The sequence below is a fragment of the Gracilinanus agilis genome, chromosome 1 (assembly GCF_016433145.1).
Source record: "Gracilinanus agilis isolate LMUSP501 chromosome 1, AgileGrace, whole genome shotgun sequence".
Taxonomy (NCBI): Eukaryota; Metazoa; Chordata; class Mammalia; order Didelphimorphia; family Didelphidae; genus Gracilinanus; species Gracilinanus agilis.
Genome location: NC_058130.1, coordinates 618,774,340 through 618,787,527, shown reverse-complemented (window position 1 = coordinate 618,787,527; position 13,188 = coordinate 618,774,340). Strand labels below are relative to the sequence as shown.

At 38.0% G+C, this 13,188-nt stretch overlaps 1 protein-coding gene across 2 annotated transcripts in view; it reads right to left on the bottom strand.

The window, feature by feature from the left end:
- The window catches only part of DUSP22 (dual specificity phosphatase 22), an 85,972-nt gene that overhangs the window by 31,100 nt on the left and 41,684 nt on the right, over window positions 1-13,188 (bottom strand). For both annotated transcript variants that reach the window (XM_044668219.1, XR_006505792.1), the window contains exon 4: window positions 896-945. In XM_044668219.1, the coding sequence (XP_044524154.1) occupies window positions 896-945 (50 nt within the window). The remainder of the gene's footprint in view (window positions 1-895; window positions 946-13,188) is intronic.

Here is a 13,188-nt window from a genome sequence, read left to right as displayed (position 1 = left end):
CATGCAGGCTCTAAAAGATTTGCCATCACTGGGGTAAATTATGGTTATATGGCTAGATATATTGTTCCTTTAAAAATAATGATCTCTCCCAGCTGTGTGACCCTGGGCAAGTCACTTGACCCTCATTGCCTAAGCCCTTACCACTCTTCTTCCTTGGAGCCAATACACAGTATTGACTCCAAGACAGAAGGTAAGGATTTAAAAAAATGAAAATAAAAATAATGATCTCATTAATCATCATCATCATCATCATCAGTAGATAAAGTGCCAAGCCAGGAGTTGGGAGATCCTAGGTTCAAATCTGACCTCAGATACTTCCTAGCTGTGTGACTCTGGGCAAGTCACAACCCTGATTGCCTAGCCCTTGCCCTTCTGTCTTAGAATTGTTACAAAGACAGAAAGTAACAGTTTAAAAAAATAATGATCTCAAATCCTCCATGAGATAGTCAAAATATAAAAAAGAGGGTTCAACTAGTAAACAAGGAGCCCTGGGTTCTAATCCCAACTTCAAAAAGCTATTCAGCCCAGCAACTTCACCTGTAACTATAATAATCACAAAAACAGGTAATAATTATATAGCACTTACTTTGTGCTTTATAATTATTATCTTATTTGAGTGTCACAACAACCCAGGGAAGTAGGTGTGATTTACAGATAAGGAAACTGAGGCAAAGAGCCATTAAGTAACTTGCCCAGGGTCACACAGCTACTAAAGAGTCCAAGGATGAATCTGATCTCAGGTCTTTCTGACTCTAGGCATGATGCTCTATCCACCTGCAGCCTAAGAGAGTTTATTTGAAAAATCTCTTAAGATCCCCTCTGGCTTTAATAGCTAGTAATTACTTTGCTCTTTCATTTAGCTTTTAACTTCACAAAGCATGAAGGAAAAACTTACAAGTTCTGAGAGGGTGAATCCGCTGCAGGAATACACAGGTACTTAATTCCCTGTAGAATAAAACACAATATTGTTATCCCAACAGTAACATACACACACACACACACACACACACGCGCACACATAATTTAAAGGAACCACTAGCTCAGGTTAAAAAAAAAAAGGAGAAGTTTTTCATGAGCTTTTTGTTGCCAAGAAACGAGCTAGATTAATACTTTTATTCATATTCCTGGTTATTTTCCATGACTATAAAAACAAATGCTCCTAAATCATCTCAAAAACATTTAGAATGTGTAGGCCAAATCCATATTCTACACCAAAATGTAAAATGCTCTGTGTTTTCCAATTAGGTTTCTTTTTTTAAAAAACTCTTACCTTTTACCTTAGAGTCAATACACAATACAGATTGGTTCTAGGACAACAATGCAGTAAGGACTAGGCAGTGGTGGTTATGTGACTTGCCCAGGGTCACACAGCTAGGAAGTGCCTGAGGTCAGATTTTTAACCCAGACCTCCCATTTCTAGGATTAGTTCTCATTTTACTGAGCTACCTAAGTGCCCACCAAATTAGGGTTCAAAGCCCTCGGTGCCACTCTGTGTCCATCCCATTTAGGATTCAAAATGACCAAAGAAAGAAGATGGTTAGCAAAAAACTTAAGCCTTAAACTGAAGGAATTTTGCTATATTACATTGCTTTGTTAATGAATGTCATTTAATTGCTCCTAGAACCAAATCTGCTTTTGTTTAATCTGTTAGCTTTTAAATATTTAGTTGTGTTTTTGATACCAAATTGGTGATTCATTCAGAATGATGCATTCTGAGGAAAAAGTCCCTTTGTTCTTCCTGCTTCACTGTTCTGCCCCCTTGGAACCCCATTGCACATCTCTGAGGCCAAGTGGGGACTACCCTGCTCCCTTCAGAAAGGTTTCAAGTAGCTCCTAAAATAAGTTCTAAATATACAAAATAAATATTCAGGTTGCCAAAGCATTAGTTACTATAGCTGTGCTCAGAAGATAGTTCTGGGAAAACTGGGAAAGAGCCTTAAAAACAAATAAACAAAACTATACTGACTGATCTTAATCCAAACACAATCTTAATCTTCTTCATCATAGAGAATATATAAAAGTTATCAAGAAATGAGAAAAGTTGACAGCAGCTAAGGGGCTCAGCAGACTGAGAACCAGGGCTAGAGACTGGGGTCAAATCTGGCCTCAGGCACTTCCTAGCTGTGTGACCCTGGGCAAGTCACTTAACCCCCACTGCCCGGTCCTTACCACTCTTCTGCCTTGAAAGCAATACACTATATTTCTTCTAAGATGGAAGGAAAGGGTTTAAAAAGACAAAAAAGTAAAAGAAATAAAGAAGTAGGAAAGTTGTCATTATGAACCTACCAGAGTAACTATGAGAATAAAGGAAATACAAATAAGGACCACTGGTTCTTATCTGGGTCATTCTAGCAGGTCTGGGAATGATTCTTGCCTCAGGAGAAATAGGATACTGTATTGTAAGGTCCTCTGCCTCAAACATTTCTTGTTGTTCAATCATTTCAGTCATGTCTGACTCTTCATGATCCCATTTGGGGTTTTCTTAGCAAAGATATTGGAATGGTTTGTTATAGCCTTTTCCAGCTCCTTTTACAGTTGAGGAAATAGAAGCAGAGTTAAGTGACTTGCCCAAGATGACAGAGCTAGGAAGTGCCCGAAGCCAGATTTGAACTCAGAAAGATGAGTCTTCCAGATTCCAACCAGTACTTCATGTGCTGCATCACTTAGCTGGCCAGCTTCAAACAATGCTTGGAAAGAAGACATTCCAACAAGGAAGAGACCAATCTTTGTTCTTTGCATCAATACAGAAATGTCATACAATGACATTTCTCCATGCTATTTTATTCATTTTTGAGGCACATGTCAGAATCAATTCACCAATAGGTTTTTAAATCCTGCCCCATTAGGGATTCTGTGCTACATTTTTCCTGGAGCATTCCTCTCAGTCTGTATCACTACAATTTTGAGAAGTCAAGAAAAAATGTTCTCCCTGAACTATTCTCCTTCCTCATATGTTATTTCCTGCTTTACACCAGTAAACAGCTGCCAGCAGAGGCTTCCCTGGGGCTCGTAGGAAGGTCTGTCCCATAGAGGTCTGAAATTCCAACGTGTCTCCTCCACCCTATAGTGTGACATCAAAGCAGTGAAGTAGCAGCTTTATTCTTCCCAGACATAAAATACTAAAGCCACAAACTTGAAACTAGGAAGGAAAGGAAACCTGAATGAAAACATTACCTTTTAAACATTTGTATTCTTTCTCCCTTCTCTCTTAGAAGCATGCAGGTACACAATGACACCTTCATTTGGTTTTCACTAAAATTTCAATTAAAGGTATGTTGCTATTACCCCAAATGGCAGAGCAACAGGAATAATGTAATTAACAATACTTAACCCCTCAGTCTCTGCATTATATTTAAAAGTTCTGAGGGAAGTATTCAAGTAAATATAGAATGCCTCTAACTCCCTCTTAGGAGGAAGGATGATACAACTCATTCTAGGAAAGCTACCAATGTGGATAGAATCTGGAACCATCCTATTTGTGGTAATAAAAGTAATGATTATTTCTACTATGTCTAAGTATTTGACTTTTCCTCATTTCTATGAGGTAGGTAGTAGGTTATCTCCATTTTTCAGATGATAAAATACTATGCACACTACTCAGGACTGCTAAAAACTACCGAAAAATTATCTACTCCCATGCCTTTCTTTTCCTCTGCCCCTCAGGACCTTTAGGGGAAGCTACTTTAATCCACTCATTTGTACAAAATAGACTGCCCCCAAGAGAAGCTGAGGGCTGTTGTTACCTATCACAAGAAGCTGGCTATTATAATAAATAAAAAATATCTGGATAACGGTAACTATATCCCTCCCTCAAATCCTGAGGAAATCCAAAATCTTCCCTTAATTTGAAGAAGAGGAAATGGAAAAATTGAAGAGGGAAAAGGGTCAGCTCAATGGATTATAACTTGGGACATTCACTGTGAAACACAGCAGTGAAGTGGCAAGAATATGTAAGAAGTTTGGTTTCCTTTAGGTACTTTCAGTAGGAAAGAGGGTTGGGGTGGAAGAAAAAAAAAAAAACACTTGCATTTACAACACCTGCCACACAAAAGGAATGATGTTTTATACTTGTTCAGGGTTTTATGGTATGCAAGTACCTTCTCAAAAATTATTTCATTTGATGTGCATCCTCCCCGAGATGTACAGGGCAGGTATACTAATGTTCATTTTATAGCTGATTAAACGAAAGCTTGGGGAGGGTAAGCCTGAAGTCACACAACTAATAATCAATCAACAATCCATTTATTAAGTAGGTTCTACATGCTATATGGTAGGGCTATGAATTCTTTAAAATCAACTACTCTCAAAGAGTTTATATTCTAAAGTAAGTAGCCTAGCTGGGACAAGAAGTGAGTTCTCGTTCTCTCTCGTGTTCTCTCTCTCTCTCTCTCTCTCTCTCTCTCTCTGTCTCTCTCTCTGTCTCTCTCTCTGTCTCTCTCTCTGTCTCTCTCTCTGTCTCTCTCTCTGTCTCTGTCTCTCTCTCTGTCTCTCTCTCTGTCTGTCTGTCTCTCTCTCTCTATCTCTCTCTCACACACACACACCCTTACCTTCTGTCTTAGAATAAATACTGAATATCAGTTCCAACGCAGAAGAGCAGTAAGGGCTAGGCAATTAGGAATAAATGACTTGCCCAGGGTCACATCTGAACCCAGAATTCCCAGTCTTCAGGCCTGGATCTCTACACACTAAGCCACCTAGCTGCGCCCAAGTGTTCTTTCATTGCATCTTGCTTTAAGGCAGGGATTAATCACTCAATGTTTAATCCCACCTGAATAGTTAAGATCAAGCTCATAGCAGGTGCTACCATATACCCTTTGACCTGCAACTTAATCACATTTTAAGTAGGAATCTTGGAAAAAGCAGAATGGTGGCTCCCTGTATTCATGGCTTCACATCCTGCCTGTAACAATAATTTCCAAATGAGTTTAATGCTACTGGAGAGGAACAAAATAACTCGACTAGCCGAGACCTGGTTACTCCTTTAAGGCAAAATGATAAAATTTCTAAGAGAAAATTCAATTAATGAATGTTCCCCTTAAAGACCAAACTAAGGAGGTGGGAAAAAAACACCAGTGAAATTGTACAGATAGATATGAACTTAATTCATTTATACAAACAGCCATTGCAAGCTGACTCTGAGCAAGGTTTGCGATATTAAGATAGAAGAGAAATGGCACATGGTTCCTGTCCTCAAAAATCTCTATTGTCAAGAAGGCTCAGTTATTCAAAGGATTTAGAGCTAGAAGAGAACTTAGAGGTTTTCTAATCCAATCTCTTCTTTTTTCCAGGTGAAGAAACTGAGGCCCACAGGTGATCTACTTGGCCAAAGTCACAAAAGTAGAGTCTGAACCCATACCCTCTGCCATTCAACAAACTGAAGAGATTGGACAGAGCTTTTCCATCAGTAAATGGAAGACCCAGATGTCACCCTGTATCCAGCAAAGAAGAGATTTTCTGAGTGACATGCTCTAGGGACCCTTTCCTTCCTGTATACAATAGGACACATAAAAGCAGTGTTCACGGCAGGAGTTACAATAAGAATAATATGTAATGGAGAAAGGAGTCAAAACTCCTACCCTTTAGGTTTATAGCCTAAGAAGGCCCTTAACTTGGCTTAGTCCTTATCAGAGGCTCCCAAAGTCAATTCAAGACTCCAGGTTATACCAGCCCTGGGGCTACTGGAGGTGTTTATTTCTGAAATTTTGGACCCATGAATTAATGGCTAATTTAGAAAGGACAAGCAAAGAATACAGGCGCGGTAAAGATTCAGATGATCTTGGTATGAAGAAGAGGAAAGGAGTATTATATTTCTAAATGCTAAGAGACTGACTTCTGATCTCTTCTGGCTTTTTTTTCCTAAATAAGAATTTCAATTAGATTTTACATTTACTAGAACCTGCTGAAGGCCCATTTTTTTTACTGCTTGCAATGGACATCCAGAGCCAGCAATTCATATGTTTTAGAATCAAATCATAGAAAATCTCTAGCCATTTATAAGCTAAATGTTAACACTTTTTAAAAAATCAGAAAATTAAAACTATTTTATTCAAGTATAATCCAAGATTTAATAATCACCAAAAACTGAGAAACCTTTTTATATTTTAGAAATCCTTTACACGTTAGCCTTCCGTTCAATATATATTGTTGGTGTTTATTCCTTCACAAGATATTTTTGTTTAAATCACAGATTTTTTTATTCTTTATTTTTCTAGTTCAAATTCTCTCCCTATGACTCTCCCTTCTCCACTCAATGAGAAGTTAAGAAATAAAAAAGCATTAAAAATATGTATAGTCATGCAAAACAAATTTCCATATTATAGTCAAGTCCCCTGCATACACAATCCACCCTCCTCCTCTCCAAAAAAAGGCAAGAAAAAAATGTCCTTCAATCTATGCTGTGAGTCTATTAGTTCTCTAGCTGGAGACGGATAGTATATTTTACCATGAATCATTGGAAATTGTGGTGCATCAAAGAGCTGCTGATTAGTGTTAGCAAGTCTTTCAAAGTTGGTTATCTTTGCAATGCTGCTGCTACTGTATAGATTGTTCTATTAGTTCTACCCACTTTACTTGCATCAGCAATTCACATAAGTTGTCCCCAGATTTTTTCAGATCCCATCTCCTTCATTTCTTATAGAATGATAGCATTCCAACACATTCGGTTGCCATAAGTTGTTTGGTCATTCCCTAAGTGATGGGCATTGCTATTCAAAGAGTTGCTATAAATATCTTTGTACATAATGGGTCTTTTTCCTCTCTTTGATCTCTTTGGAGTAAAGACTTAGTAATTTTGTTGGGTCAAAGAGGACATGAAATTTAATTAATAGTTTTGGGGGCATAATTCCAAATTGCTTTCCAGACAAGCTGTAACACACTGAAATAGTAATATACCTGTTTTCCTTATCTCCTCCGGGATTTGTCATCTTAGCCAATCAGAGAAGTGTGAGGTGATCTCACTGAATCATCAATTCATTAACTAATTAATTAATCTTCATGTGATTTTTAACATTGGCATACTAATATTTCTTCATTGAAACAAAATGAGTGAGGAAGAAGAGAGGGAACATTAGGAAATATAAGGTATGTAAAAGTAAAATATATCAATAAACTTTTATTTTAAAAGAAACTAAAAGAGGCCCTTGAATGAAATAAAAATTCATTACCTCCCCTCTTGTTTCTGAATGTTCTTGACTTGATTTTAAGGTCAATTCCAGAATATCCATTTTCATTCAACCACAGACAAATCTAGAAGGAACTATGATATCCTTAAAATATTATAGACACTTCCTTTCTTTCAAGAGGCAGAACTAGAAATAGTACTAACTGCTTTCTTGAAGGCCAAGGTGCTGCAGAGTATTTGCTATATGCAGTAATGGGAGTAGGGAGTAGAGGTGGGAAGAAGTATAAAAGTGTCTGTCTTCAGGAACACATAATCAACTTGGGGAGGACCCCTGTGACAGACAAAAGACAACACAAAATAATTCTTCTCCTATAATATACCCTAATAAATAACCAGACTCAGAACATAGGGGTGATGAATTGCTATGTCAGATCAGTCATGCTTTCTGGAGCAGGTCAGCTCTGAGTCAGCTTTGGAAGCTAGCAATAGACATGCATCAACAGAGAAAAAAGTGGAAAGTGAGCTATAGAGAAATATTATTAAAGCAATTTGTAAGTCAATATTTTCAAAATTTCTAATATTTTTCAGTTTTCTGTTTCAATAAACACAGTAACCACCAAAACTTAAGTTTTTGCTTTTCTCTGACCCTGAAACTAAGAGCTACATTTAAAACAATACAGTCAGAGAGCCTGAAAATACAGGGCAAGAATCTTGATTTCAGGGAAGTCAAGAAATATAACTCTCGCTTGTTTCATATACAATTTCTAAAGTTTACTGTCTTCAACGTTCTGAAATATTACTACAAGTTAGGAAGCTATGAAAATACCAGAAGCATTAAGCAAAAGTCTTTCTAAGAGTCTGCTAATGGACCTCTCTAAAAGGGAACATCCCTCCCAACTTACTTTCCTCTCTCAGAGGCTTATAAAACAACAAGTACAAAGATGATTACAGATAAGATGAAAACAAAAATAATTTTAACAGCTTTAGCCTACATTAGAAAGGAGTAAGCTATATCAAAGACCTGAATGGAAATGTTAGGGAGAAAGATGATGAGAGACCAAATGAACAACCCAGAGAAACTGTCTTCGAAAGAGTTGTGAATGATACATCTACATTTAGAAACTTAACCTTTAGCATTAGATAATTCCATTTCATCATAACTGTGCCTTGATTTATACACTAGGTAGTTTCTAGATAAAATGCACATGGGGAGTGTTAACCCTTACCTTCCATCTTAGAATCAATACTATGTATTGGTTCTAAAGCAGAAGAGCTATAAGGGCTAGGCAATGGGGGTTAAGTGACTTGCCCAGGGTCATACAGTTAGGAAGTGTCTGAATCCAGATTTGAACCTAGGACCTCCTGCCTCTAGACCTGATTCTCAATCCACTGAGCCACCTAGCTACCCCCAAAATGTATGTTTACAAAAAAAATTTTATCAACTGAATGGAAATGGAAATATATCACAGGGATCCAATTTCACAAAAATCTGCAGTGAATCTTCCTACTAGGTTAAGAGGTTCCCCCTCACCCCAATTCATTTGCTCTAAATATTCAGATGTTTAAGTATTACATGTCCTTTAAGTAACAGAAAAAGGATGATACAATGTATTTCTCTTGAAAAAAGTAGCCGAGTTACCAATAAGGACAAAATGTGGAATTGTTATACTGGAGGTGATAAAAGAAATGATTATTATTGTTGTTATAATATTTTACTTTTCACCATTTCTGAGAGGAAGAGTTCTCCATTGATATTGAGAATACAATGCCTCTGTACTCAAGGGAAAGCATCACTACAAATTCTACATCATTTTATTTCTCTCTTTTTCAAGAATCATTGTATGAAGATAAAGAAGGCTATTCAATTATGCAAGTCAAGAACACCTTTCAAAACCTATTTCTCAAATAGAAGATTTTCTTTATTTAAAAAGCATGCATGTGACACCAGTCCTTTCAACACTTGTTAAATTTCTGAAACACTACCAATAACGACTTCCAAGAAATATGTGGGTATTCAATTGGCGGGAGGGGGGTAGAGGGAAGAAGAATTAGTCCCTGGCTTGAATTGGTCAAACCAGATGCAAATTACAAACCTCCAACACCTGTTGGCTTCTTTCAGGTTACTCAAAAAATGATGTGTATTTTACTTGTCACATCAACAGATGAGGACCAAAGGACTTATTTTTGTTTAGGGTATTTCATTAAAAGGCCAAAAGTAGGAGCATTCAGCACCTAGGGTTTCATCAAGTTGGCGAGGAGTTATACAGAATCACTGGAGGATGTCCAAGGCGCCCAGAGAAACACAACCGAAAACCCTTATATCCATTCTGTCCTTTCAGTTAAGTTTCTGGATTGCAGTGCGGCTATCCTAATGACTCATGAAAAAAGGGCCAGGGTTTTGATAATCGTCCAGTTTGCCTGATTCTACAGAATTATTTCATGAATTCTGTTAAACACATATAAGAAAACTGACAAAGATAAAATGGAATCCTTATAGAACAGTAAAAAATAAAAGTAGAAGGGCTCAAGATTTAAACCAAGATATTTGACAATAACTCCCCACTGGAAGCCTTTCCTAAGCATAAATCTCATCTTATTGGCATTAGAGGACTCTGAATTACATGGTGAACTGATAGGGCCACTGGAGTTGGTGGATATCAGGGCAAGAGTTCCAATCCCAGTTCTGCCACTTCTTAATTCTTTGATGTTGGGCAAGTCACTATCTCTTGGAACCTGTTCCCTCATCTATAAAATGAAATATGATCTTCTAAGTCTCTACTAGCTTTGAATCCATGATGGTATAAGCCTACAGGGCAGCTAGCTGTCACCGTGGATAGAGGGCAAAGCCCGGAATTAGGAAGTCTCATCTTTCTCAGTACAATTCTGACCTCAGACCTCCTAGCTGTGTGACCCTGAGCAACTCATGTAACCCTGGTTGCCTCAGTTTCCTCATCTGTTAAATAAAGTGGAGAAGGAAAGGAAACTAAATGGCTCAAGGGATTGAGAATCAGGCCTAGAGACAGGAGGTCGTGGGTTCAAATCCTGCCTCAGACAACATCCTAGCTGGAAGACCCTGAGCAAATCTTTTAACCCCCATTGCCTAACTCTTACTGCTCTCCTGCCATGGAACCAAAACACAGCATTGATTCTAAGATGGAAAGTAAAGGTTTAAAAAACAGATAACAACAACAAAAAAAAACCTAGAAAAGGAAATAGCAAACCACTCCAGCATCTTTGCCAAGAAAACCCCAAGTAGGGTCCCCAAAGGGTTGGACTCAATTGGAGAAAGAAAAAAAAAAACAAAAACAAGACATGAGTCTATTATTTCTTGGAAGTAATTATAAGTATCATGCTCTATATCTGAACAGAATGGAGGGGGATAGGAGGGAAGGTTCAATTTCAGGGTCTTGAATTTTTAGCCAAAAAACTGTCACACACTTCCTCTCCCACCCCCACCCCTCCAAGAAATCCCAAGTGCTATCTGGAAAGAAAACAAGACAAGACAGGAGTTTATTTAGATCATCACAAACTACTATGTAAAGATACCCTAATCCTGAATCAATGTAGACTTTCATAGGTAGTACAAAACAGAATAGCATGACCAGATAGCAATTAAGAATGGGAAAAGAAAGTGGAGATGGTAGTAGGCAACAGTATTGAGTCACTTAAGAAACAACTATGGCCTAAGAGCTCAGATGTCAAGTCACATAAAGAACTGATTTAATTTCACTTTGTTTTTTTCTGAGATAGGAATCCCCAAGTTACAACTGGGGAAAACTCATTTAAATTACTCAGGCTACTATACAAATAACAAGTACCACTGAGGTGCCAAGGAGAAAAGAGATATTACTTATTAAGACTGCAAAAATCCTAATTTATTTCTCACTATTTACATTCTCTCATTCTGGTCAATACATCCCCACAAGAAAGCAAAAGAGGCAGCTTAATGAAATGATTTGTTGGCATATGAGACCTTTCTACTGAGAATCGTGGGGAGGAAAACTTCATAAACATTCCTTCATCAGGCATACTGACTATATAATTGGGATGGGTGTGAGGCAGGAACAGTAAATCATTTACATAAGATCACCCAATGAGTCAATGGAAAAAGAGTTGGTCAGTCTCATGCTCTCTTTTGAACCAAAGTCCCCTGAACAAAGGTAATTATCCTCAGTCACCCTCTCCCTTTTTGACAGATGATTCAATCCCTTTTAAAATAGAGACCCAGAGCCATGAGGCCACTTAATAGTGAGATGGACAGCACTGATCAGTACATTATTCTTCCCATTTATTAACCTTTTCTATCCACCAAATGAAATTCAGGACTTCAAAAGGGAAGATCTTCACAAGGCCAATCTTTGTAAAGAAAGGGAGAGGAGCTGGACAAATGAATGTGGACTTTCCCTGCTATAGGGGTAAGCTCCAAGGCTAAGTCTACTTAATAGAAGATTAATTTTTAGGTCCTTGTCTGACTTCCTAAACTTTTTCTGAGGTACATACATTGTCACACTCTGAATTACATTCCTAAACAAGTCGTACGTTGCCTCTCCCTAACCAAAACTCCATCCTTGGGGTTCAATTACCCAGACACATTCTTTGTAAATCACTCACAATTTATTGAGTCTTCCAAGTAAAAGCCATTGTCCAAGATCCAGTTGGAAAATAGTTTTTAAAAGCCTAATAATAATGGCCTTATGCATATAGAGTGCTTTATATAGGTCTCCAGAATGCTTTCAAAAGAATTATCTAATTTAAAAGACTAGGTATCTGGCCTTAAGAAGTTTCTGTTCTAATTAGAGATATCAAATATACAGAACTAGGCAACGTTTAAAAAGAAAACCTAAGGAAGGAAAGATCACCTTCAGTGGGAAGCAATATTCTATCAGGGAAGGCTTCATGGAGAAAGTGGCCCCTGAGCTGAGCTTTGAAGAAAGAGAAAGATTTCAACAGGTGGAAATTTAGATAGAGACAATTTTAAAGTAAGTACAAAAGCAGAAGGAGGTAGCTACTAGGTGGCTCAGTGGATATGATGAGAGGCCTGAAATCAGGAAGACCTGAGTTCAAATCCAGCCACAGACATATTTCCCAACAGTGTGACCCTGAGCAAGTCGGAAGGGTGAGTGAAGTGAGAAATGTCCTCAGCCTGGGTGGAGAGGGGGAGTATGTGCTCCCACTGGACTACTGGGCAGAGTGGGAGGGGATATGAAAAAATGTCATCCAGCATGATGTAGAGGGGGAGGGGAGCAGGTCCACCAGAGTCCCTCTGCCTTTCTAGTAATGAACTGTGGGAAGGAGGGTGCATGATGTAATAAATGAAAAGTAGAATTGTTAAATATAATGTTAATAAAATATTGTGGTCACCATTATAAAATTTACTCTCAAACAGGAGTCTGTTAGTAGCCCTTAACAATGTAATTTTAATAAAAACGGAGATCTGTGGAAAAGGGAAATAAAGGAAGTGGAGAGAAAAATCTCACTTATCTAGAAAAATACCTAAGCCAAAATCCCAATTAGCATGCAAAAGCTAGAGAGAGAGAGAGGGAGAGAGAAAGCGCTCCACCCCACAGCTTTTATCCTCCATGCCCCTACATCCCACAATGTACACACGCAAAAAATGGGGTGTGGGGTAGGACCAATTTAGGGAGTGGCTTCTATCATCACAATAGTCATGTACCTGCAAAGAGTGCTCTGCATGCCATCTTTGGCATCCATGCCATAGGTTCACCATCACTGGCCTTACCATTCTTCTGTCTTAGAACCAATACATAGTATGATTCTAAGATGAAAGGTAAGGGTTATAAAAAAAAAAAAAAAGAAAGAAAAAATAGTATGAAGTAAAGCTGGAAAGGTAGAATGGAGTTAGACTATGGAAAGCACTGACTGCCAGAGCAAGGAAGGAAGGAAAGTTTATTTAGTGATTTATATTCTTCCCCCAGGGAAGATGAAAGCTTGGACAATATAATGTGTTCAGAGAAAAAGAAATGTAATGGCCCTAAGGGAGAAAAAGTGTAAATTGGAAGAAATATAAACAAGGGCAAATGATCACATGCTACAAGATTTCTACCATA